A 26,609-nucleotide genomic window follows, 5' to 3' on the forward strand; every position below is an offset into this window, starting at 1 on the left:
AAACTAGACACCTAGAGATTAACTAATTAAGTGATCAGTTCTGGGTTGTTATTATTTGTTGTTGTTAATTAACTACTGCGGCAGTACATTTGTCAGCGTAGGTTAATGCAGATTCCAAAGTGTATTGTGTTTTTGTTGTGTTTTCTAGTGAACTAAACGTGCTATAATAATATATACTTTATATAAGATCGTATCTCTGATCATACCTAGAGACGAGCCACAGCGGGTATAACTGCCTGTTACAGAGAGATCTAATAGATATACAGTTAGGAGAGATGTTTGGACAATAGTGTTTCAATCAGTTACGGGTATTATAGGATCCCTGTGACAGATAGAAATAAGCAAAACTCTTCACTACTCCATGAGACAATTACATCTAGAAATCTACTTGTCCACCAATAGTTTCACTTGATCAAATAAATGGTTTCTTTCATACAAGTGCAAGGACGATGTTTTACTACTTAAAATGAAACTGCATAGAAAATGTTTACTTATCCATAGGACAACCATTGGGGTAGATTTTTTTGTCCAAGCACATTTTCACTTGTCAGGACAAACGGACAAATGCTTATTTCGAACACTGTCGTGTGACTGGTTTTTTGTCCAATAAGAATACAATATATTTTCACTATTCAGTATTCAACCACTTAAGAAAGAGATGATTATAACTTGTTCGTTTATTGGCATTTGCTAATATTGGTTTTTCTTCGTACATATTTACTGTCAATGTTATTCATGATTTAGACCCAAGTTTTGTTTATGAAGTATATGCAGACTAGAGTAGGTTCGAGTGTCGCAATGAACAGTATTCAGTATTCGACCACTTTCTGATTAACTAATAAAACTAAACTTTGAAGTTTATGTTATAGTAAATGCAACATTATACATAAACTAAATCTAAAAACTGTTTATTTTAACAACTGTAACACATATTCATGCATTAACGCACGCACACGCTAGGGTCTCCACGAGTACTCGAGTACCCGTACACGTGAGACAGTGTAGAGCATTGCTGTCAGCAGTAACTAATCAGTCACACACGTTAGGGTCTCCACGAGTACTCTGGTACACGGTCACGAGTCGAGTCTAGGAAGACTGGAGTCCGTACACAGAACTCGAGTACCCGTACACGTGAGACAGTGTAGAGCATTGATGTCAGCAGTAACTAATCAGTCACACACGCTAGGGTCTCCACGAGTACTCTGGTACACGGACACGGGTCGAGTCTAGGAAGACTGGAGTCCGTACACAGGACTCGAGTACCCGTTAGCGTGAGACAGTGTAGAGCATTGATGTCAGCAGTAACTAATCAGTCATACACGCTAGGGTATCCACGAGTACTCTGGTACACGGACACGGGTCGAGTCTAGGAAGACTGGAGTCCGTACACAGGACTCAGTACCCGTGCACGTGAGACAGTGTAGAGCATTGATGTCAGCAGTAACTAATCAGTCACACACGCTAGGGTCTCCACGAGTACTCTGGTACACGGACACGGGTCGAGTCTAGGAAGACTGGAGTCCGTACACAGGACTCGAGTACCCGTACACGTGAGACAGTGTAGAGCATTGATGTCAGCAGTAACTAATCAGTAATACAAGATGTACAATAATTATATGATCACTCGCAAGTTTCTCTTTTTTATCTGACCATCCGTCACAATACTGAACGTATCAACACTTTCTAAATACAATCCAGTGACATGATTTCGCATTCATGTTCAGCGCTTGAATTAAGATGCATGGTGCTATTTTACTTTATTTTCATTATCATCTAGTGTAAGTGTCGGGTACTCGGGTCCGTGTCGAGTTTGACCCTCGAGTACTTGAGTCCAATATTCTGGACTCGTGGGGTCCCTAACACACGCAAACATACCTTCTGATGAACACTCATTTTGGTCCTATCTCAATTTACATATATTATTTTTCTATCTCAGCAGTAATACAAAATGGACACTTATCAGAAGGTTTTAAATTAAATAGAGGTTGTAGGCAAAGTGACCCATTATCTCCTTACATATTTGTAATGTGCGTCGAAATACTTGCAATTTTAATACGTAATAATAAAGACATTAAAGGTATAAATATTGATGGAGAAGAATTCCTGATTTTTCAATATGTCGACGACACTAACTTTATCTTGGATGGATCCCCAAATTCCCTGTACAATACACTTACTACACTGGATTTCTTTGCAAAAATATCTGGTCTGAAGCTAAATTATTCAAAATCAAAGATAATATGGATAGGCAGCAAAGAATATTCAAAAGAAGTGTTTCATCACTCTAGTTTACTTTATTAGGTATTAAAGGCGCTCTGTCACGGATGGTTGATCTAATTAATGACCTAACAAAGTATTATCTTAAAATATATACATTTGATTTGTCGCTAAAAGTAATTGAATTATCTCAACGGTCCACAATTCAGGAAAAACTAACGGCTATTTGGAGCGAAGAGGTGTGACTTATTATTTTTGTAGTCACGTGATAGGCAACCACCGAATAACTGCAATGTCAAAACGATTTGCCAAGCTCGTGTAACGAGAACGCTTGGCCGTCCTATGCGACGTAGGGTAAATCGAAAGAAAACTAATAAAAAATGTTATAAAAAGATATATAAACATGTACTGAATGACAATAAGCTTATACATTAATTTATTTTAACAACAGAAACATTTTAAACGGCGACAATTCGACTAGTTAGGCCTTTGCATGTCAGATAAATTTATCGTTTGTTGTTTGCAGAAAAATCTAAACACCTAAACACCGCATTCATTTTTCAGTTTGTCAAATTTATTATTATATAAAATATGCCATAACCCCATGGGTAATTACAAATGGCTTGGAATAGAAATTACTACATGTTTAAAGAATACTGTGAACTAGACGGTGTTTATATACGAAGTGGCTATATATACGACGGCCGTGTATTTGACCTCCGCTTACGAGGGCTGCCTATAAACAGCAAAACTGTATATAGGCGGTAAATAAGTGTTTGATTGATCCATATTGCCGAACCACTTGGAGCAAGAGGAATACATACTAAGTATAAACAGGGGAATGGGGGTTGAATATGAATCTAGCGGACCCTTTTGTGTACGTTTTCCATAGCCACCTACCCTAGGTCACCTTTGTGTAGGTACCTACCATCAACATAATCCGCACCTACCCTCACCATAACCATACCCTGTACAGACCTCACTAAGCATTCGTACCCATTTCTAACAAACCATACTCCAAAATGTGAACATAACCTTTTACTAAACATCTCTCCGTTTCGTTAAATTATGGATCTGCTCCTCAAATTTCAATCAGGAAGCACCTACTAGATGTGTAATGAATATATCTATAAACCAAAGTATTAATATGAATATTATTGATCAATATTTTTGGAAAGAATTAAAAGAAACCAATGATTTGTGTCATTTACAGCATATTGTATATTCAGAAACAATGACCTTCATTTGACCTTGAAAATTTAGGTCAAATTGACCAGTTGTGAAAATCCAGCAAATCAAAATGGAAAGTTTGGATATTAAGCATCACAAAAAAACATTTTTAAAGAGTTTAATCTCCCTTATAGTTGAAATATGGTGTCTATCCCGTGGACTGTTGTTTTTGGGTAGCAACAGATCGAACAAAAATGTACTTTGACGTACCACTAAAAATATGTAAATTCCCAATTAACGTACAGGTTTATGGAAGTAAGAGTTGCAGATCTGAAATCTACACATATGTTTACATAAGAATCAATGTCCAAACCTTCCTGATTCTCCGACATAGATAAATCGACCTGGCTACCGTACTAGTTATCGGTGTCGTCTGCTGTCAGTGACTATAGGCGCCTACATGCTCGATCAGCTGATTTCACTCAACATGACGATTGTTAGTTGAAATTCTGCTTGAAGAGGCAGCTGAAATTCTGCTTGAAGAAGCCGATGCAGCAAGCGTTGCTATATCGTCTGGAGAGTATTCTTCAGGGTCATGTTCTGGTCTGAATATTTCTTCCAGTTCACCCAAATTAAACGACTCGGCGTCTTCTACGTGTACATCAGCCATATTTACCAACAGTGACACTTCACCGCGTATGAATACACGTAAACAACGTTACCGTAGGTACATTGACTTTCGGAGATGGTATATCGTAGAATGAACCACTTGTAATCAGTCAATCAAAATGCTTAATTTCTTACAGATATTTTACAAGAAATTATCAGGGCTCTACATTAACTTTTTAAGGCACCTGTCCTGTAGGACATGCAAAAAATAAAACTACCTGTCCCATCAGATATACCACGTCCTTGTATTTATTTTTTTTTTTATTTTTTTTTTTTTCGCATTCAATAGGATTATACTATATATAGCAGATATATTATGTATTGTTCATATTATAGTCAGTCATAGAACATTGCCACAATGGAAAAGCTATTTAATACAGCTTGCTTCATTGTTAAGGAGGAGTTCCCCTTCACTGTCTACCCAAAGTTATTGTCACTCCATGAAAAGAATGGTGCTAAGATGGGTAACCAGTATCAAAGTGACAATGCTTGTCGGCGATTCGTCAAGTACCTCTACGAAGATGTCACGGCTACAACCATTGAACAGATATCAAACTGTTCAGTGATGGGGCTCATGTTTGATGGAGCAACTGACACAAGTGTCAGTGAAGTTGAACTCGTCTATGTTCGCTATGTCATCAATGGACAAGCCCAAAATCAGTATCTGTGCTGCCAGCCGGTAGAACATTCACATGCTGATGGTGTGTATCATGCTATCGACCAAGCATTCCGAGATCTCGGCATTGATGAATGGAGGTCAAAAGTTGTCGGTGTAGGTTGTGTTGGCACAAATATATTATATCTGATGTGTTAATGCATATTAAATTGCATGCACTACTGAAACAGTTTAAACACACACAATGGCATACATTGATTGCCGCAACTGACCAAATATGCATTATACATGCAAAATATTGACCATGAAATATGTAAATAAACACATGATTGTATGCCTTGATACGAAAAATAAGCCTAAAAGCAGAAAAATAGGTTGTCAAATAAGAAACTCTACATACAATTCATCAGACAGAACATTAATATTGTACCAACAATAACTTCAGCTCCATATTATTCCAAAGATCATAACAAGTTAACACCATAGACCTCTAAACATGTTTTCATGATGTGGTTATATTAATTATCATGCAAAACACAAGTTTATGCTTCGTCAGAAAGTGATAAAAATTTAATTATTTGGCAGATAATTAATTTGGGTTTTTTACTGGATGTCACATGCTATTGTTTTCAGTAGGTGCCAGCATTGACAACTTATAATCTATGGTGCGAAATTGTCCATCTATGTTACCCTAATTAAATTATTTTGCCGTCTACTTTCAATCTTGCTGATTCAAATATTTATACAGATGGAAGTATGATGTATGTAGGTCTTTTGCCGTTTACATTTGCTACTCTGCCAATTACTTCCGAATTCTACTGAAATCACTGCATGGTTTATTTATTGATTAAGAAGGGTTGTTTTGTGAAACAATACTTATTTTAAGTAAATATACGCCGCCTCTGGCCCTTTTCCAGTCCAGTAGACGACAGCAATTGACCAATGACATCGCGCTACATAAAGCCATGGCTTGCCATAAGAAGTATCGCGATTGATCTGTTGCGTTATGGCATTTTAACGCATGCGTATTGGAAATTACCGAAATATCAACTTCCGACATTTGGACAGAATCAACAAGATCGTGTTCACGCTGAATAAATGCGAAAAATTAGCGATATCATCGGATTTTGAAGCACCTGTCCGGTCGGACAGGTGAAATGGGGTATTCAAATGTCCCCAGTAAATTCTACCTGTCGGACAGGCGGACAATCCTTACTGTCGAGCCCTAGTCATATCCTTTCACCCCTCTTGGAGAATATTCCCTAAAAAGTCAAAATGGCAGCCGGCACAAAATTACATGTTTTTTGCCCTATGCGATCTCAGCGAAATCGATATTGGTGACATGGTTATTATCTAGTATGTGGAATCTGTGTCATTGCAATGGTTTTTCCTAGATTTCTGTCTGGACAAAATGTGAGTAAAATCTAACTAAACATAAAGGTAGGAGAGCAATTTTTCGTAGTTGTTAACATTTTGGTTCAGACTTTAATTATATATGGTGATCATTTTATTAATTTAAAAATTAAAAATATGACTAACTCTTTTTTTTTTCTTTTTTTTTAAATACATTTTTATTACCCCCAGATCAATTTAACAATGACAAGGGTGGGGCGCCTTGCATCATTGCCTTACAATGAGCTAATATACATAATTATATTATATACACATGGTTACAATAGTACATAATACATACACATATTATACAATCTTAAACCAACATTTACAATAATACACATATACACTAACATTCATGTACATAGAATAGAGGTTTAGCTTTATATATATAAATACATACATATATATTGTACCAAAAATATTTACTTTTTGTATAGCATAATCTTTCGTAAATGTGAGATTTAGGCATAATTTTTTATAAACCTCAAACATTAAGTTGACACGCCCATACGTTATTTCTAAATAACATTTGGTCTGAGGAATGAGAGACAAAAATAAAAGAAAGTTTGGAAGGAAAGAAGACAGTAGAAAAGAGGTAGAAAAAGGAAAAAGAGAAGAAAGGAAATGAGAAGTAGAAGATAAAGGAACTAGACGAGTGCTTGGACAGGTGTGTAACGCTAGAAATAAACGTTTGGATGGAGTAAAAGACCGATTTTTTTTTAAAGAATATAGTTTGTTAATTGTATACGTCTGTGTCAATATGTATTTTGTTTAAGCTAGAAGATCAAGCCACTTGGACCAGTTGTTATAAAATGTATCATATTCGCAATTTTTAAAATATATATATTTTCCTTTTGAAATTTTTTACGTAGAATAACTTTAATCGCATTGATACATAAATTTCTTTTAAGTATTTTCATGGTATAAATATAGTATTTAGTATTAATTATTAACCAGTTTATATTTTGGGCCATTTTTCCATCAATCATCCCAAAAATCACTAAATGTTTTGTTAGTGAAATGCGAAATCCCGTTTCATGAAATATCCAATTTTCTAAACTTTTCCAAAGCTCTCGTACCTTGTCACAGTCGTAAAACAAATGTTGTAAAGTTTCAGGTAGTTTATTGCAGAATGAGCATTTATTTGATTCAGAATAGTTTATCATATATAGAAATGTATTTGTGGCAAGAATTCTGTGCAGCAGTCGATATTGACTCCTTTGTTAATATAGTTCTTATACATAAATGGTTTATTATTTAATAATATGTTGGTATTATACCAAATATTCAATCCTTGGATATCTTCAGTGGTTTGTAACTTTTGATATTTTTGAACTAGTGCCCAACTACACAAAACATCTTTCCAAAACATATTTCTTACTCTTTCCTTTTTAATTACAAGAAAGTAATCTCCGTATATAACAAGGTCTTTAGTTCGTAACTTTGTGGTGGACTCAAATAATGTAACCCATTTTGTACTTTGTCGGAAAATTCTTTGTATCCACGTTGCTTTTAAAGATGTAACAAGGTGTACTATATCAGGAATATTTAAACAGCCATATTTATAATCTTGTACTAATACATCTCGCTTGATTTTTTCTGGTTTATTTTGCCAAATAAATTTTAAAAAACATGTTTTTAAGAGCTTGTATCATATGTGTTGGTGGATTTGGCAGTGCTATTAAAAGATGTGTGATTTTTGGTATTATTAAGGTTTTAAGGACTGTAACCCTTCCAAGTACTGACAATTTCCTAATTGACCAAAGTTTCATTACATTCTGCATATCTTTAATTTTCGAATTATAATTACAATCTATAATTTCATCTAAATTAACTGTGAAATTTATACCAAGGAGGTTAAATTTATTTCCACCCCATTCTAGCTTCCACTGTGTATGATGGTATACTTCTTTAGAATATTTTTTGCTGCCTATCCAAATGGCTTTAGACTTTGTATAATTTATTTTTAAACCTGAGATATCTTAGTAGTAATCAAGTAAAACCATTGTACTTTCCAGAGACTGGGATGTCCCGTCAAGAATAAAAGTAGTATCATCTGCGTATTGAGTTATTAAATATTCTTCGCCTTCAATAGAAATACCTTTAATGTCATTGTTATTTCTCACAAGAATTGAAAGAATTTCGGCACAAATTAAAAAGATATAAGGTGAGAGTGGATCTCCCTGCCTACATCCTCTTTCGAGTTTAAATGTTTCTGACATATGACCGTTTTGTATTACACTCGACATCGAATTTTTGTACAAAGTTTTTATCCATCTTATAACTGATGAATCAAAGTTAAATATATTTAATGCATTTTCTATAAAGGACCAAGATACTGAATCGAATGCTTTTTCAAAATCTACTAATATTAAAAGACCAGGTATAAAGTGTGTTTCGGTATATTGCATAATGTCATATATTAAACGTATATTTTCTCCGATATATCTTCCCTTAATGAAACCTGTTTGGTCATTATTTATTATTTTATCCAGGACAATTTTAATTCTGTTAGCTATGCAACCAGCAGCCATTTTATATATACAATTTAAAAGAGTTATAGGTCTCCAATTTTTTAAAAACTGCTTTGGCTTATTTGGTTTCGGAATACAAGTGATTATTCCTAATTTTTGGACAGTAGACATTTCGCCTACTTCATAGCTGTAATTTATTGCTTTAACTATAAAATGTCCTAAATCTGCCCAAAAGAATTTGAAAAACTCGACCGTAAAACCATCCGAGCCAGGACTTTTATCGTTTTTCATATTTTTAAGAAAATTGAAAGCTTCAGAGTAACTAATTTTTCCTTCTAATGAATGTGTTTCTTCATCTGTTAATTTTTCAAATGTATAGTCAGATAATTTCTCAAATATATTATTATCAGATTTGTCAAGCGGTGCTGAATAGAGCTTTTGGTAAAAAACACTTTGTCTCTGCTAAAATTAGTTTTTGGTCAGTTACTATTGATCCATTATTTAATTCAATTCTTGATATTAATTTGCTATAGTAGTTTCGAGCTTCCATATTACAAAAATATTTTGTTGGTTTTTCACCTTCTTCGATCCATTTTGCCCTTGCTCTTATGTAATGACCCTTCAGCTTTTGTCTCCTTAATTCTATTAATTCCTGGGTTTTTTGCAGCTAATAATTCAGCGTTATCGTCGTTTTCAGATTCCACCAATTCTTTAATTTGTTCACAAAGAATATTTTCCAATTCATTAGTTTTCTTCTTTTTGAATGCCGAATATGATATTGTTTTACCCCTTATTTCCATTAATAATGTTTCCAGAAATAAACTGTCATTTATATCAAACTGTATTTCATCTTTTGGAATTCTGTTTAAGCATTGTGGGTTGTAAATTAATATTGCATATTGTTTTGTTATATTTGTAATCACTTCTTTTATAATATTTACATAATCTTGGTCAGTTAACAGTGAGTTATTGAATTTCCAAAGACCCCTACTTTTAATGATTTTATTTAATTTCATATCTAGTACTACACTCGAATGGTCTGACCTATAGCTGTTCTCTATTATGACCTTTTCTGTACATGACATTAAATTATTTGATAGAAGAAAGAAATCTAACCTAGCTAATTTTAATGGCTTTTTTTTTCTCCATGTGTATCTTTTAAGTGTAGGATATAGTTCTCTGAAAGGGTCTTTTAAGTCAAACGCTTCAATATTTTGCAACAGTATTTCACGAGCCTTAGGGTGGTTAATATGTTGGTAGTTTTTTGGTATCCAACTTTTGGTCTAACACTAAATTAAAGTCTCCACATATTAAATACTGTTCATTAGCAAATTCTTCTATACATTCCAATATACTTTCGAAAAAACTAGGCTTATCAGTGTTTGGTCCATATATGTTCAAAAGTGTTATTCTTTCTCCCTCTACAGTAATGTCTAGGAGAATATAGTTACCGGAATTATCCGATTTTATTCTATGAAGTTCGTATTGAAAATTATTATTTAGCATGATAGCCACCCCTCTTGCGTTACTAGTGAATGAGTTGAACAACTAACTCTTTTTTGGAAGATGTTCTAGATAGCTGGCGAAACATCCAACGTAAACAATCAATAGAAAATGAAAACGATATAGCTGGTATAAACAGTTGGTTTAACAGTAAAATATTAAAAAATAAGAAGCCTATTTTTTATTTATTTTTAAATTATATATGTGCAGAAAAGGGAGTTTGTTTCATTAGTGATTTAGTTAATACTGATGGCGGATTTCTAAATTTGCAAATTTAATATAAAAAAAACTTTCTAGAATATGCTTCTTTAATTATGAATGAATGAATGTTTAACGACACCCCAGCACGAAAAATACATCGGCTATTGGGTGTCTGAACTGAACTGAACTGAACCTTTATTTCTCTCAGGCCGTAATCCACGGCATATGAGGAACAATATATAATACAACAATTCACACTTTTTAACAAGATGACAGAGTAAAACTATTCACATAAGTATATCTACATAAAACGAACATGGGAATATAATTATAAATAATTGGTTTGGGTTTGCATACACAATAATAATACAATAAAGCTATGAGCCGGAGGGCTTGAAAGTATTCATAATATGTTTACAAAATATTGCAAGTTTTTCGGAGGACACCAGTTTTTTTACAATTAAATAATTCGTGAAATTTATATGTGTTTGGTTTGGATCGATAATATTTCGGTATACATTGAAGTCTGAATTGGTTGAAATATGGGCATGTAAAAATATAATGGAATTCATCTCCGATGTCGTTAGTGTTGCATAAAAAAAAACACAATCTATCATGTAATGGTTTACGTATCCATCTACCTGTCTCTATTGGAAGATTGTGGTTTTGATACTCTAAAACGTAACAATGGGCACCAATGTTTTTTTTTTCTAATAAATTTAAATAATTTTCGAATGCTATACTGCTTTTAAATATTTTGTAACAAGATGCTTTCGATGAAGTGTCAATATGACTGTACCATGTTTGCAAAAATTGATCTATGAGTTTTTGTTGAAATAAACATTTTCAACAATGAAGCACTATTAATACGCTCACAATGTGACCACCATATGTATGTGCAACCAATATTATCTAAAATTGATTTTATAAAAGCTATCCATTTGTGATCATAAAAATGTGTATTATAATCATTCAATAACATTCTGTACACTAATAATGATAGCTTGGACTGCTTCCCAGTAATCATCCTAAACCAAAATCCTATCATTCTTATTTTTACTGTTATATCTACCGGGAAGCATCCAAGTTCTCCATACAACATATATAATGGGGTGGATTTTCTAACAGGCAATAATAACTTTAAATATTTGCTATACAATTTTTCTATGCAGGACAGACTTTCAAAACCCCAAATTTCACATCCGTATAAAGCAATAGGTAAAACCATACAATCGAATAATTTAAGTTGGCATTGAATGGAAAGATGGCAACGTTTTCCTTGTCTAAGTGTAAAATACATAGCTTTTTGAGCTTGATCATATTGATGTTTTCGAGCATTAGTGAATTTATTGGATTTATGAAATATAATTCCAAGATATTTGTATATTTCTACATTATCTAGATTTGTGTTTCCTAAATGGAACCTTTTGGAATAATCTTTTTTTATTACCACTGAAAATTAGCACTTTAGTTTTTTTTACAATTTACATTTAGTTTCCATTTTTGTACAATAAGAGTCAAAAATATTTAATAAATTCTGCATGTCGTCATAATTTTCGGCAAAGAGCGCTGTGTCATCAGCATATAGTAACACAAAAAGAACAATATTTGTATACAAAGTGGAATCTGTGAATAAGTTATCTATGCGGATGCCATTACAATCATTAGTTTTAAACGTATCCTCTAAATCATTGAGAAACATGGAGAATAATAGGGGCGATAAATTTTCTCCCTGTCTAACACCCATGGAACATTGAAAATAATCCGACATTGTGTTATGTGCACTAATGCATGACTTAATGTTCTGATACATGCTATATATTACTTTAAAACATTTACCATTAATACCATTTTGTATTAGTTTTCCCCAAAGTCCTGTTCTCCATACTGAGTCGAATGCCTTGCTAAAATCTATAAAAGTACAATACAGTTTTTTCTTCCGTGCTTTTAGCAATTCGATGAGTCCATATAATGTAAAAATATGATCGTTCGTCGAGTACTCCTTCCTGAATCCGGCTTGAACTTCAGATAACAAATCATTAGTTTCTAAATATAATTTCAGTCTATTATTTAAAACAGCTGTAAACAGTTTTCCCGAGACAACTAAGTAAAGTAATAGGTCTATAATTTTCTGGAACAGTTCTATCGCCACATTTATAGATCGGTTTGATTATGCCAACTAGCCACGAATCAGGAAAGATGCCATGTTCAAACACTAAATTAAAGAGCTTAACATACACAGGGACCATACAGCCGATAGTTTGCTTAATATACTCGTTGATTATTTGGTCTATTCCGCAGGCTTTATTGTTTTTTAGATTTTTAACAACGGCGAGTATTTCTTCTTGTAATATTGATTCATTTAGCATGGTAGTGTCCTCAAAATCTATATTAAAACTTGGATCTTTTTCTTCTGTTGTGTTGTCATCACTGCTGTTTATATTTTTAAAGTAATCGTACAGAGTGTCTAAAGGGGGGAGAGTAGGGTCTTGTTTTTCTTTTAACAGTTTCCAAAAGGCGTGGGTATCATGTTGACTAAGTTCTGTGAGTCTTTGTTCTGTCTTCCAATTGTGTTTGTTAACATATTTCCGTATTACATTTCTGTAGCTTTTACTGGCATTCAAAAGTCGTTGCTTATTATCAGGTGTTTTTCGTTGTTTGTATGCTGATCTCGCTTCTGTATACTTTCTTCTTAGTGTTCTGCAATGATTGCCAAACCATGCTTTGTTACGGGTATTTTCACGCTTGTGTCTGGCTCTGACGCGGGCTTGCGTGTAACCGAAAGTGTCGGCTGCGGTGTCAACAAATAGGATCCCAATACGCTCCACTGCACCATTCAGCTTTTCTTTCGAGAAGTGTTCACACAGTTCATTTAATATTACGTTTATGTCGTTGACTGTTTCTTTGTTTATATTTTCACTATAGTGTTTAGCCTCTTTAGTATTCCATTTCCTTGGGGTGAGTTCATTATTAATGACGGCGTGGTGTTTACCACTAGCTGTATGGATATTCAGTCGCATTGTTAATGGATTGTGAATGTCCGAGAATAGTGGTTCGAATTCGTTGACCTTGAATTTAAGAATTATTTCCAAAACTGTGAATGAGGCTATGGCATAATCTATTACACTCGATCCTTTGCAAGTAGGTTGTCCTATACCCCGATCTTCGCCGACTCTTCCGTTCACTAAATACAAATTACTATTTTTACAAAGATCAATTAGTTTTATATCCGTGACCGTTAGGTCTACTGGTATCTTGACTCGCTCTTTGTAATGGAATGCCAATATTTAATAAGTTGTTAGGTTCATTCATAAAATCGGAGATATCAGAAATGAGTGTGTTATTAGTATGTTCACCATCACAACTCACATAATCTACAAGCAAACTCGTTTTAGCATTAAAATCGCCGATCAAAAGAACATTATTTCACACTTAAGAGTTTCTCGTTCACTTCGTCTTGTATTGTGTTAAACGTATCATGGTTAAAATAGGGCGAGCCTACTGGGGGTATATATACAATTCCAATAACAGTGCTTAATACATCTCCCTGTGAAATAGCGTTAGAAAGAGTAAACCATAATACATATTGGGATACAGTTTTATGAATATGTACTTGATCTGTGAGCTTATTTTTAATTGCCAGGCATATGGCCCCTGATCTTACATTGGATTCAATATTTCTATTATTAGTAAAAATTGTATAACCTGGTATTTCTACGTGATCAATATCGTTAAGTTTAGTTTCAACTAAACATATTAAATCATACTGATTGATAAAATCTATAAATTCTGGAATATCCAGTCTGCTGTTGAGACCACACACATTTAAATATACAATATCTACATAGTCACATACGCTTATTCCCTCTGAATAAGAATGTACACGGGGAATATTTACAGTTTCGTATTCACTTGGTGTTGACAAGTCCTGACCGGTGTCTCTCCTCCGGCGTCCCTATGGTCGATATTCCCTTGGTGAGAAATTACGTGCACGTTTGTTTGGGTTTTCATTCGGAGGACTGTACGGATGCGCATCGTTGGGCCTATCGTGGGGTGCACTATCGGGAAACCAGCGTTTACCGTCAATAAAAAGTTTATCAACGACAAGTGAGGCACGGAGTCCACGACGCTGCGCTTCTTTGTACTTCGGCCATAACTCCTTTCTGCGTTGAACGATCTCGTAAGGGAATTGTTCGCTTACACCAAAGTTTGTTCCCTTGAGCACTTTTGAGCTTCTTCTGATGTTTTCACGATCTTTATATCGTTCGAATTTTGCTACGATTGGCCGCGGTCTTGTTGGATTAGTACTCTTTCTACCAAGTCTGTGTACACGGTCAAAGTTAATACAGCTTTCTATTTTCATTTTATCTTTCAAAAATGTTTGTAAAATCGCTTCTGTTTCTTCATCGTCTTTTTCCTCAATACCGTTAAAAATAAGATTGTCTCTCATTGATCTGGTTTGAAGGTCTAACACACAGTCATGCAACTCGTTATAATCACCGCGTAAGCTGTTGACTTCATCAAAACCATTACGCACTTCTCTCACCTCAGTTTTTTTATTTTGTCGACAACATCCGCCATTTTCTTTCTATCTGAACGGGCTTCTTCGAAGCTTTCGTTTACAAAGTTTATAGACTTTTCCATTTCAATAATTTTCTCATTGCTTTCAGATAACTGTGTTTTAAATGCATTAACATTAAGTTCAATAGTCTGTAATCGCTTTTCGATTCCTTCAATCTTATCAGTCTTTTGCGAAATTACAATGAGCGTGTTGGAAATTTCAGTCAATTTTTGGAACACTTGGTTCGCCCATGGCGGTATAGATAATTGTTGGGTCAGCTGACCTGGAAAAACTGGCTGAATTTGCAAGGCGGGGTTACCGAATTCAGGCTGTTGAATCATTATCGCATCATATGAGACTTGGGGTGGTTTTGGCGATTGTTGATGACAATTACTCGTTGAGGGATCTATGGCCGCCATCTTGTCAGTTGGGCTAAGTGACTTACCAACCTTCTCCTTCTGTTTTCCATCCTTCTTCTTGTTCGCTGGTTCTCTTTTCGGCATGGAGCATTTCGATCGCATGTAATGAACTCTACAAACCACTTTCTAGCATGTGTTTAGGTTAAAAGAAGACATTATTTTAAACAATATCAGAGCAAATTTCTCTATGTCAACCTCTCCGCCATCTTGTCACGTGACCATCCTATGGTACTGCAAACAAACAAGGTGATGATCAACATCAATATAAACATTCAAGATTTAAATAAAAACAGTGTAAAGAACTGTGCAAAAATACAAATATCACAGATAGATACTGACTTTTACTCAAAATTTCAATTGTATCTCGAAGAAAACAAGGGGATTTGTGCTGTATTGGCCATTCTCAAAGAGGATGTTACACCCCTGCACCACGATGAGGTTATAGCATGCGCAGAGGGCTTCTTTAATTAATGCAGTGAAATGTTTCATAGGGATATATGGAAAACATAATGATGAAATAAACGAGTCAATTACAAATGAAAAACCAGTTTACCCCCATAAGCTAAAACAACTTCTTAAAGACAAAACGGGATGTAGAGAAATATATAAATTGTTATGCTACACAAAAGCCATCCCAAAGTTTCAATTAAATATAAAAATAAAGGTTTTTGTTACTCACCAGCAGAATGGAATATATTTTACAATATACCATTTAAATGCGTTAGAGATACAACTTTACGTTGGTTTCAATATAAAATTCTACACAGATTTCTCGCTACTAACACATTTCTATATACAATACATTATATTAATTCAAATAAATGTACTTTTTGTAATCGTATGCCAGAAACAATTGAACATCTATTTTATGATCGTAGTTATGTTAAAGAATTTTGGAAAGATATTACAAAATGGATATTCAATACTATAGGAGAGTGCATAATTATAGATAAACCTATTGCCATTTTGGGTCTGCTTAAAAAACCAAATACATATGCAATAAATTGGTCAATTATTAACATAAAATATTATATTTATTCCATGAAAATACAAAAACAAAAATTAAACTTCTCTGCCTTAAAAACTATAATTAAAGAAAAGTTGGAAACTGAAAAATATATCTTATATAAAAATGGTAATTAAGAAGATTTCAAGACAAAATGGGAGCAGTGGTATAATTTATTTCAAACATCATAAAAGTTTATTAAATTTATCAAATATTGAGATATATTTATTTCTAAAATACCTTCGCACTTTCTACTCCTTCACACACCTTTTCATAATACTTTCTTTTATCAATTCTAATTCCGTACATTATAAGTTGTAGAAGCATCACGAGGGGTATATGGCTTTTTATGTACCCTCTGTGTGTTCTTTTACCCCGAGCCGAAGGCGAGGGGGTAAAAGAGCACACAGAGGGTACATAAAAAGCCATATACCCCGAGAGATGCTTCTACAACGAATTTATCTTGCCGACATGTTAAACCATATAGCCAAATAATCAAATTAACGCCAGACAATAATTGTTAACAATTTATTAACGGAGCCGTACCACGCGGACGCGAACGAAATCACTTGCCAGTGACGAAAAATAGTTCCATCGATAAACGAGTTTTTAACTTCAAATGTTTGTAATATGAAATTGTCTGAAACAGATATTAATAATTAAAAAAACAAAAACAACTGTTGCTAATCGCGCATTAATACAATAACACCACGACCGTAATTAGGTGGCCGAGTTCAACATTGCAGCTTTTAAAAGTATTGAAATAGTGTATTTTATAGTAAAAATTAAATTAATGATGTATACTTGATTGATTATCAATGTTATTTATAATCTAATTATTGCTTTAGCATTAACTGGGGCGGCTGGAAACTGTTGGGAAATTACAGACGGGGTATAAGAGAATTTGGCTCCGCCCACAGGGGGATAAGGGATTTGTCCAACGGCAAACAACCAATGAGATTAAAGAATTTTACATGAAGGCGAGATAAAACATCTTTTCCTTTTTCTTTTTTTTTTCCCTTCTTGGCCCCAGATAATAATATTTTTTTAAAAATCAACAACAAAAAACAAACAAAATATCAACAACAAGAATATACATAAAGTGTGTGGATTATATCTATTCGTGTGTATATATTTTGCCATTTATATGTATATAATTACAAACTTTCCGAATTTATACGATTTACTGTATTCTGATTGGCCGACGTCACTAAAAAAACAAGCGTTATCCTTCCATAAACCTCATAAAAATACGTCATCACGGAAGACCAAGATCGATTGGAAGTATTTTTAGCTGGATGGGCGAGAAGCCCAATGACCCAGTTCGGTGATCGTTTTAAAAATAGAACAAGGAAGTGACCTGTTTTCTCGATTAAAAAAATAAGGGAAACTGGATGAGATATTCATATTATATAAAAAAAAAAATTACAATATATTTTTTATTTGTTTTTATTCTGTTAAAAAAAAACCCCCAAAACATCCAATAGTATGTATACATGTATTCCTACGCTTATTTACAAAACATGGTTGACGGTAAGAAAGAAAGAAATTATTTTTGAGTGTTTTAAGGTACACTTCTTGTACTGTTTGTAATTATAAGAATTGTTTCTCATTTTTTTAGGAATTTATCGATGTATAAAAGTCACAAATGTAGTATAAAATCGCTTCGCTACGCTACGCGATTTTATACCATTTGTGACTTTTATACATCGATAAATTCCTAAAAAATGAGAAACAATTCTTATGTATATAAAACTGTGTCTACCATATGAAAATTTTAAAATATTGTGAGACAGTGAGCTCAGGGCACCCCAACCCTGACACTGCCATTTTATATTCTGGGGACAATTAAAAAAATTGTTTGTGTTTTTTTAAATCAATTTACATATAATAATATTAAACTGAAAATAAAGGAAATATAATTGTGTAAGTCCTGATAAACAGCACCAAAAGACATAAACGTGGTATGTTTGTCGTTCTTCGGAATTTATTTTAGAAATGCATCCTCAAGCTTTTCTATTGGTCGAATACTGGGGCAACCCTCTCTATCAGATGTCATTAATTGACCACGTGGTCATGTGATCGAAATTATACTGAATGAGGTTACATTGCATTGCCAGCTCTGTTTGAATTTAAATGGAAATATTAAAGACATTTTCAATGAATTATGGATTAAAAGTATTGCAAATGTTCACGGAATGTTGGATGGTCTGCATGGGTGGATCTAGGCCATATTTTTAGGGGTGGGGGGGGGGGAGGGTCAAGAAAAGAGGAGCACACTGAGTCGTTAAAAGGACATCTTAATAAAAGTTTTAATATTTGCAGATAATATGAATGCGTTTGTGTATATACCACAGTGTACGAACGGAAGTGTACACTAAATGGCTAGCTGCGGTTTTCTCTACCGCTAGCTGCATTAATAAAGATTATTGTATGACCTTGCAGGCACCAAAATAGCGAGTGAAGTACCTTGTATCTTTTATATAGTAGGGATCGAAATTTTTTATATATGTAAATACACGTTAAGTGGCAATAAATTTGTCATGTTTGAAGAAAGTATAAGCAAAATATTGCGAAAATTAATCAAGTTTACCGATATACATTTTTTATTATTATTATTTATTTATTCATGTATACTAATCTGTGTCAAGTGCCTCAGATGGAACGTGTCCAACATTTATGCTGTCGGGGGAACAGTTTAAGTTTGACCAACAGCTGTAGAACAACGCTTACAAGTAAGTTACAGGCGTGAAGTTTCCTGCATTTCTTTGACCACCGACCGAGTCTCATGTCTCATGCGAAGAGGTTGTGGGGTTTTTTGTTGTTGTTTTTTTAATCAATACGTGTACATCATCTACTCTGCTATAGCATTTTTCAGTCATGTATTGTATACCTTTTTTTTATTATTATTATTGCTTTTGTATCTTCTGGCCAGGCACTAACTAGTGGTCACTTTATCATATTCATACAAATATGTCTGTGTACTTTTTACCCTGTTGTTTCTGTAGTCTAGGCTAAACTCCATAAATACTCAGTAACACATCTGCAAGCTTCGGCATAGGAGCACAACTTAACTTCAAGCAGCTAAAAATGCTTACGTGCAAAACAATTTTTATACAAATAAAAAGGATACTTGAAATATTAGAGGGCACTTGAAAAATTTTTGGGGGGCAGACACGTGCTCCTGGTTACCCCTTCCCCCTGGATCCGCATCTGGTGTGACAATTTGCTACAAAAATGGCCGACATTCTTATTATCACAATAGCCGATGAAAATATACTTATGTTCATTCATATGGTTATCGTCTGTTATTGCGTTTGCGGAACATGTTCAAAATACTTTGGGAAAATCTGTATACTGTACAGTTTGAACGAGTATGGAAATTAATTAAATACACCGGTAGAATAGTGGGTACTGGTCGATTACTAGAGTAACTGCCCATTATAATTTTATTTATTTACTTTTTAAGCTGGATTGCAGCTTGACTGCATGGAACCCGGAGTCCAAGGAAGAAGAACAACGTTGAAGTGTACGGGAATACATCCTGAAAGTGATGGAGCGATGTTGCTTCTACCAAATAACGCCATTGCAGGATATTGTAGATTTACAAGTATTACTAGTGTCTGTAAAGGAATAGGACGTTACGATGTTGAGAAAGGTCCAAATAGAGAAGTTACTTTGATAATAAACAGCTTTGATCAAGCAACGGACGTTGGTGAATGGAAATGCGCTTCTAACACGGATATCAAGAATGAACACGCGTCTTGTTTCAAGCGTGCCGTAGGTAAGTTACATGTAGCATTAACTTCTTTCCTTGGTTACGAAGATAAATTTATGTTAGTTTTCATAGAAAATTTATGGAGGTAAGTGAAACAAAAAATAGAAATAATAATAATGTGTTTGACCTTTACTTAAAGACATATGAAACAAATATTTCTACCAGACAAAATGTGCTAATGTTTCACCTATTTATTCTACAAGCACACCAAAACACATATCTGCAAACAAAATGGAGTGTTACTTGGCTAGATTTTTTTTTTTTTTTTAACAGCTTAATCTATGCCTAATAATTGAAATACATCTCAAATTTAATATTTTTAGTCATTTTAGTACAATGTAATATCCATTAGCGTCCGTATGTTAAAAATGTGGAGTTATTTCAATATATTTAAACTACTACTTCATATTTTATTAGCACCTTTTGCAGGCCTTTTAATTTCACGGTAACGATCGCTTCCAGTCACGATCGTTTTTGGTAGCGTGTCGGCAAAACCACGGAACCGAAATTTCGTGTCCTATGATTATTATATCGAGTACGACTATTCAACGAAAATAACATATACAATTTTATTTATTTATTAATTATGTTTCTAATATCACACAACTGAAGAGTGTGTTTGACACAATCACAAAACCCGATTTGCATTGTTGTATTAACCGAGCTTCTCAGTGTTCCGGTTCAGGTAAACCCGAACACGCACTGAATCAAACGCTTTACACATTTGAAAATTCATGCCCCTGTATGTAATTGTGTATTTGTTTGATTTGGGCAAGTAGCATCTGTTACACTCGCTATTAGGACCCAGTCCTATGATCCGTCTATCTGTCAATGTCTCCATTTAGCAGCCGACGCCATATAACCGTAACTAAAATGTGTTGAGTGCGTCGTTAAATAAAACATTTCCTTCCATTTAGCAGGTTTACGATATAAGTCACTTTTCGCACCTTTGTTTTCACTTGGTACATAATACATAATAATTGTAATGTCATCTGAAATCAATATTTTGTAAATAGTACGTTTTTTTGTTTTTTTTGTTTGTTTTTTGGGGGTTTTAATAATAATAATAACATTTTTATTTCCTACATTCTGGGCCCGTGCTTATAAAAGTTTAACGAGTCCAGACTCAATCTCTAATGACGTCACACAACACACATACAATTTGTATGGCGTTCCCATGACATTAGTGTCTCAGACTCTGCTAGAGTCTGGAGTCTGGACTCTAAAAAGTTTTACAAGCACCAGCCCAGGTGCATTAGTACTTTTCAAACAAACAATTTTCAATAGCAATTTTGTACAGGTGGTTTTCCATCACACACTTTTACCCACAATTCCTATTTCCTGTCGGCCATATTGTACGGCATGCGTTATACTAAATGATTGAACCACGGCAGTTTTGTTGCCATACAAAGACACAGACAAAGATATCGGCTGACACTATGACAATTAAAACTGTCCACGTGTTGTTGCTCTTCCAATGTGGTGGTATTAAACGGGTACCAAAGTCGTTTTGCAGTGAATGTTAAAAAGGAAACTAATAATTTGAAAAATAAATGAATACAGAAAAAAGGCACTGTGTATAGGAGTCGGAACATGCCGGTAGGTTTTTTTAACTGGAGGCGCGGCTTATTAAATATAAATATAGAGGTTATTACCAGAGTTTTCTTCGGTATCGTCAATATCATATATTATGAATAAAAATTGTATTATGCGAGCATAATACAGTATTTGTATTCCTAATGTATGATATTGACGATACCGAAACAGACGAGGATAATACTCTGATGTCTTGCAATCATCTTATAAGTTGAGCAAATGAATAGTTATAATAGTAAAATAGTTCGGTTAAAAATATATAAGCTGCATTCTGAGTTTTAATAATACATTAATAGATATCCAGAAAGATATGTATGTTAAAACATATGAGGACCATATATTTTTGGCAAGTATTTGTAAAGAGAAATCTTCAAATGTACGTACAGTTGTGAATAAAAGACGCAAGCACCGAAACAGGTCCCTCACCGAAACAGGTCCACATACTGTATTTATTGTTGTTTCTCGTATAAGAAATTATGATGGTAGATTCTGGAATAATGAAGTACCGGAAATGTTACAATTAATCATGCGCATGTTCCTTTTGTTTACAGCATCAGTCCCGGGAAAGAGCGGTAAGTACTGTTTTGTTTTGTTTTCTTCATATTTAATTAAACAGCCTTAAGCTATGTTCACATGTATATACACGCATCCATAGGGATCCGATCTTGCGGCATATGCATACGGAAATGGGATCCGACAATCGGACGTAGCGATTACATATGTAAGATAATAAATGCAATACACGTACGGCAATAGGTGTTCTAAGGAAATCATTTAAAAAAAAGTTTTAACGACACCATTATATCACATTAATTTATTAATCATAAATCATCGGCTATTGGATGTCAAATATTTGGTCATTTCTGAATCTGTCTTAGAGGAAATCCGCTACCTTTTTCCATTAGCAGCAAGGGATATTTTATATGCATTTTCCCATAAACAGGGCAGCATATACCACATGTCTTTCATATACCAGTCGCAGTTGGGATGGGAGAAACAACCAGAGAATGGATCCACTGAGGTGGTTCGATCCTACGACGCATGCACCTCAGACGAGAGCTCTACCAACTGAGCTAGATCGCACACACAATTCTAAGTGAAGATGACATATGTGAACACTTTCATTGAAAACATTTGTGCTGGGGTGTCGTTAAACATTCACCGGCCTCGGTGGCGTAGTGCTTAGGCCATCGGTCTACAGGCTGGTAGGTACTGGGTTCGGATCCCAGTCGAGGCATGGGATTTTTAATCCAGATACCGACTCCAAACCCTGAGTGAGTGCTCCGCAAGGCTCAATGGGTAGGTGTAAACCACTTGCACCGACCAGTGATCCATAACTGGTTCAACAAAGGCCATGGTTTGTGCTATCCTGCCTGTGGGAAGCGCAAATAAAAGATCCCTTGCTGCCTGTCGTAAAAGAGTAGCCTGTGTGGCGACAGCGGGTTTCATCTATAAAACAGTGGCAGAATGACCATATGTTTGACGTCCAATAGCCGATGATAAGATAAAAAAATCAATGTGCTCTAGTGACGTCGTTAAATAAAACAAAGTTTACTTTTTCGTTAAACATTCATTCATCCATCCATTTATTCATTCCATTGAAAACAATAGTTGGCCTTAGCGACGTTTGCCGTATCCGTGTATATGTTAACGCAGCTTTCTTACACACCCGTTGGTGAGAACACCATGCGTGATTTTGGGTTACACATGGTTGTTTATACACGTACGTGTTAACAATTTCAAGACATACGACTGGCTCCTCCTAGGTGATGACCAGGTCACCAATGCCATACATCCAATGAAAAAATACACGATGGAAATCGATTAGACTGTGATGTATAGTTAACCTGACATTCATGTGTCTGTGACGCATAAGTCAGCTACAAGTGCAACGGCTGTAAATAACTTCTAGTCGAAAAAGATGTTAAAATTGGCTTAAAACCTGGTTTTTGAGGATATGCAAGAAATAGAATAATATATTCGTGTCCGTTAGACAACTCGTTTAAAAATGTATCAAACTCGCTTTCGCTCGTTAGATACATTTTAAAACAACTCCTTGTGAGATAAATCGTCTCTAACGGCCACTCATGTATTATTCTCTATTTATCCATTCAAATAACACAAGACGTACATAAATATTTAGGGTTTAACTAGCAAAATAGATTATATTTGTCAATTAGATAATTCTGTTGGGAAACCACCCAAATTCAGTTGTGTTAAGCCATCATTATGTAATTAAGTAAAGCTTTATGAAACACCAATTTTACAGCGTGAGAGCACTGAATTTCGATGTAATGCTGAGCAAATGATTTAACCTATTTAACATGTTCCACAACCACATCACAGACTGGATTATCCATACACCAAGCATAAACCTCAGCCTGCAAATACGGTGTCTGGACGTGTAACAGCTACTACGAATACCGACCTATCAATCAAAGTACATGATTTCGTTTTCCCTCTTCCGATTCACCGCGGTGTTTTTGAAAACAGTCATTTATATGCATGTACACATCCTTCAACTTGTGACACCCAATAGCCGATGTGTATTTTTGTGCTGGGGTGTCGTTAAACATTCATTCATTCATTCATTCATCCTTCAACTCGACTACTTTCTATGTTGGCCCTCTCATGCTTTTGACATTCATTCCTCACTAAAGGAAACATCCACTCTTACAATGTGATTAAAATTAGCTCTACTAGGTCAACCAGTAAATCTAACAGCATTGCGTGGACTCCCATGTCCAGGTCACATTTCATCTATAAATAACAATTTAAATATCGACCAATTACATTTCGCCTTTTATATCGTTATTCGGGAGCATACAAATTCTAAAAATATCAGGCGAGACTATTTATGCAATAGGCGAACTTGTTGGTCTATTTCAAGATTAAAAAACAAAGGGAAAAGTGCAGTAATAAACTCTGGATTGTATACGAGTATAAACAGATTTTATGGCTATACCATTACAAGTTCTTTTTTCGTCTTGAAAAGAATTTTATATAAAATTTTGTATTGCAATTTGTTTTCGGCATATATCGTAATTCATCCGAATCATTTCGTATACCCTCGGCACAATCCCGAATGTTTTCAAATTATTTTCAAATCACTGGCATAATTTTGCAAGTAAGGTTTTGATTGGTTGAATGAAAGGTCAGCTGGACATAAGCTCCAACAGGGTGCTGCTAGATCTGCTGTTAATAGTAATTAACCAGTGGAGCTAATTTTAATTATATTGCGACGCAAGCACCTCAAGCGAGCACTCAGCCGACTGACATTTCTTAATAAATGCGCTGATATCGTGTTCTAGATCGACTAGTTGCCGGCTTGGCCTATTTAGTCATAATTAAAAAGAATTAAACTGTCGAACTCTCTAATCGTTAAAGTTAAAGGGAGACACCCTAGTTACGGCTAGTTGTTAACCATTACGGCATTGTTTTTCGCTATTAAACCCATTTTTTTCACAAATAAAATTGCACTTTACTTACCGTTTATTATTTAGAATATACATTTCCATTCACCTGAAGTGTTTTTTGGTAATCCTGGTAATCCTGGTGTTTGTAATACCACAAAATGCATTTTTCGTATTTCTGAAAAACTCACGCGCGTCTGAGAAAAAACCGTTGAGCAGACAAGGTCTAATCTATTTTTAGAGGGGTAATTTCCATTTCAATGTCACAGAAATTGGTGTACCACGTGACCGTTATCATTTTGGTTCGGTTTGTTTTCTCGTGCACGGTTCGCGCGATCAACATCCGATTTGTTGTTGTTCATTTGTGAGATTTTTCTTCACAGTTCGTGAACATTTTCAGTAACAATAAAGTTCAGACAAGTAAGTGTCTCAATGCAAAACGTTACAAACCCTTAAAACCAATAATTTTGCTAAGGCTTACGATATCTGGAGAGGGGATACAACCAGGACACAACAGTTGGAACATGTCCAGGAGAGGTGAAAGGAACGCACCCCAAGTCTGTGAAATTTGTCGTGACGTAGGCATTGTTGTGCTTCGAGCGACATTTACCGGTGACATCATAATACTAACTTTCAGAATTATTTCAAGCAATTGGGACATGGGGATTCCCATGGTATTTATCGATATAAAACCTGCTTTTTCACTCCATTTGATAAAAACGTGATCTAAGTGTGTTACAGGTTTGTAGATTAACCAAATTATAATTTACTTTCGCTGGATGGAACTAGAGTGTGCGGCTTTAATACATGTGTCTTGTACAATCTGCAGTAACCTTTATGAACGCAACATATTACGTACTGAAATAATATTAATAACTTCTAAAGTCCGAACTACGAAAAATTGCTCTCCTACCTTTATTTTTCGTTAGATTTTTCTCACATTTTGTCCAGACAGAAATCTATGAAAAACCATTGCAATGACACATATTCCACTTACTAGATTATAACCATGTCACCAATATCGACTTCGCTGAGATCGCATAGGGTAAAAAGCATGTAATTTTGTGCCGGCTGCCATTTTGACTTTTTATGGAATATTCTCCAAGAGGGGTGAAAGGATATGACTTAATCTAGCAACGTCATAACATGTTACGACATAAAAGCAAACGTGATGACGTCATATTAATTTTTAAAATTATTTTATAATAATTAAGTCACATACTTTGGAGGCTTTTACCCCTCTTGAAGAGTATTCCATGAAAAAGCAAAAAAGGCAGACGGCAGAAAACTGCATGTATTTTGTCCTATGCTATCTCAGCAAAGTCGATACTGGCGACATCGTTACAGTCTAATATGTGGAATCTGTGTCACTGTAATGTTTTTTTCACAACTTGTGTGTGGACAAAATTTGGGGGAAATGTAACGGTAATTAAAGGTAGGAGAGTAATTTGTTGTAGTTGTTAACAATTTAGTTCGGACTTTATGTAAAAACAAAGGTGCACTAACATCATTGCAAAAACGGTTTCTACTTAAATTGGCTTTGAGGATGATTATTTCATAACTGTTTATGAAAACCGGAAACGCACACATG

The 26,609-nt window shown here is 34.7% G+C and overlaps 1 protein-coding gene across 2 annotated transcripts in view; it reads left to right on the forward strand.

Moving 5' to 3' along the window:
• Window positions 1-26,609, forward strand: part of LOC121380857 — a 53,619-nt gene that overhangs the window by 22,661 nt on the left and 4,349 nt on the right. For both annotated transcript variants that reach the window (XM_041509854.1, XM_041509853.1), the window contains 2 exons: window positions 19,701-20,015; window positions 22,157-22,177. In XM_041509854.1, coding sequence (XP_041365788.1) covers window positions 19,721-20,015; window positions 22,157-22,177 — 316 coding nt within the window. In that variant the 5' untranslated portion in view covers window positions 19,701-19,720. The remainder of the gene's footprint in view (window positions 1-19,700; window positions 20,016-22,156; window positions 22,178-26,609) is intronic.

This window comes from Gigantopelta aegis, chromosome 9 (genome assembly GCF_016097555.1).
Source record: "Gigantopelta aegis isolate Gae_Host chromosome 9, Gae_host_genome, whole genome shotgun sequence".
In the NCBI taxonomy this organism is placed as follows: domain Eukaryota; kingdom Metazoa; phylum Mollusca; class Gastropoda; order Neomphalida; family Peltospiridae; genus Gigantopelta; species Gigantopelta aegis.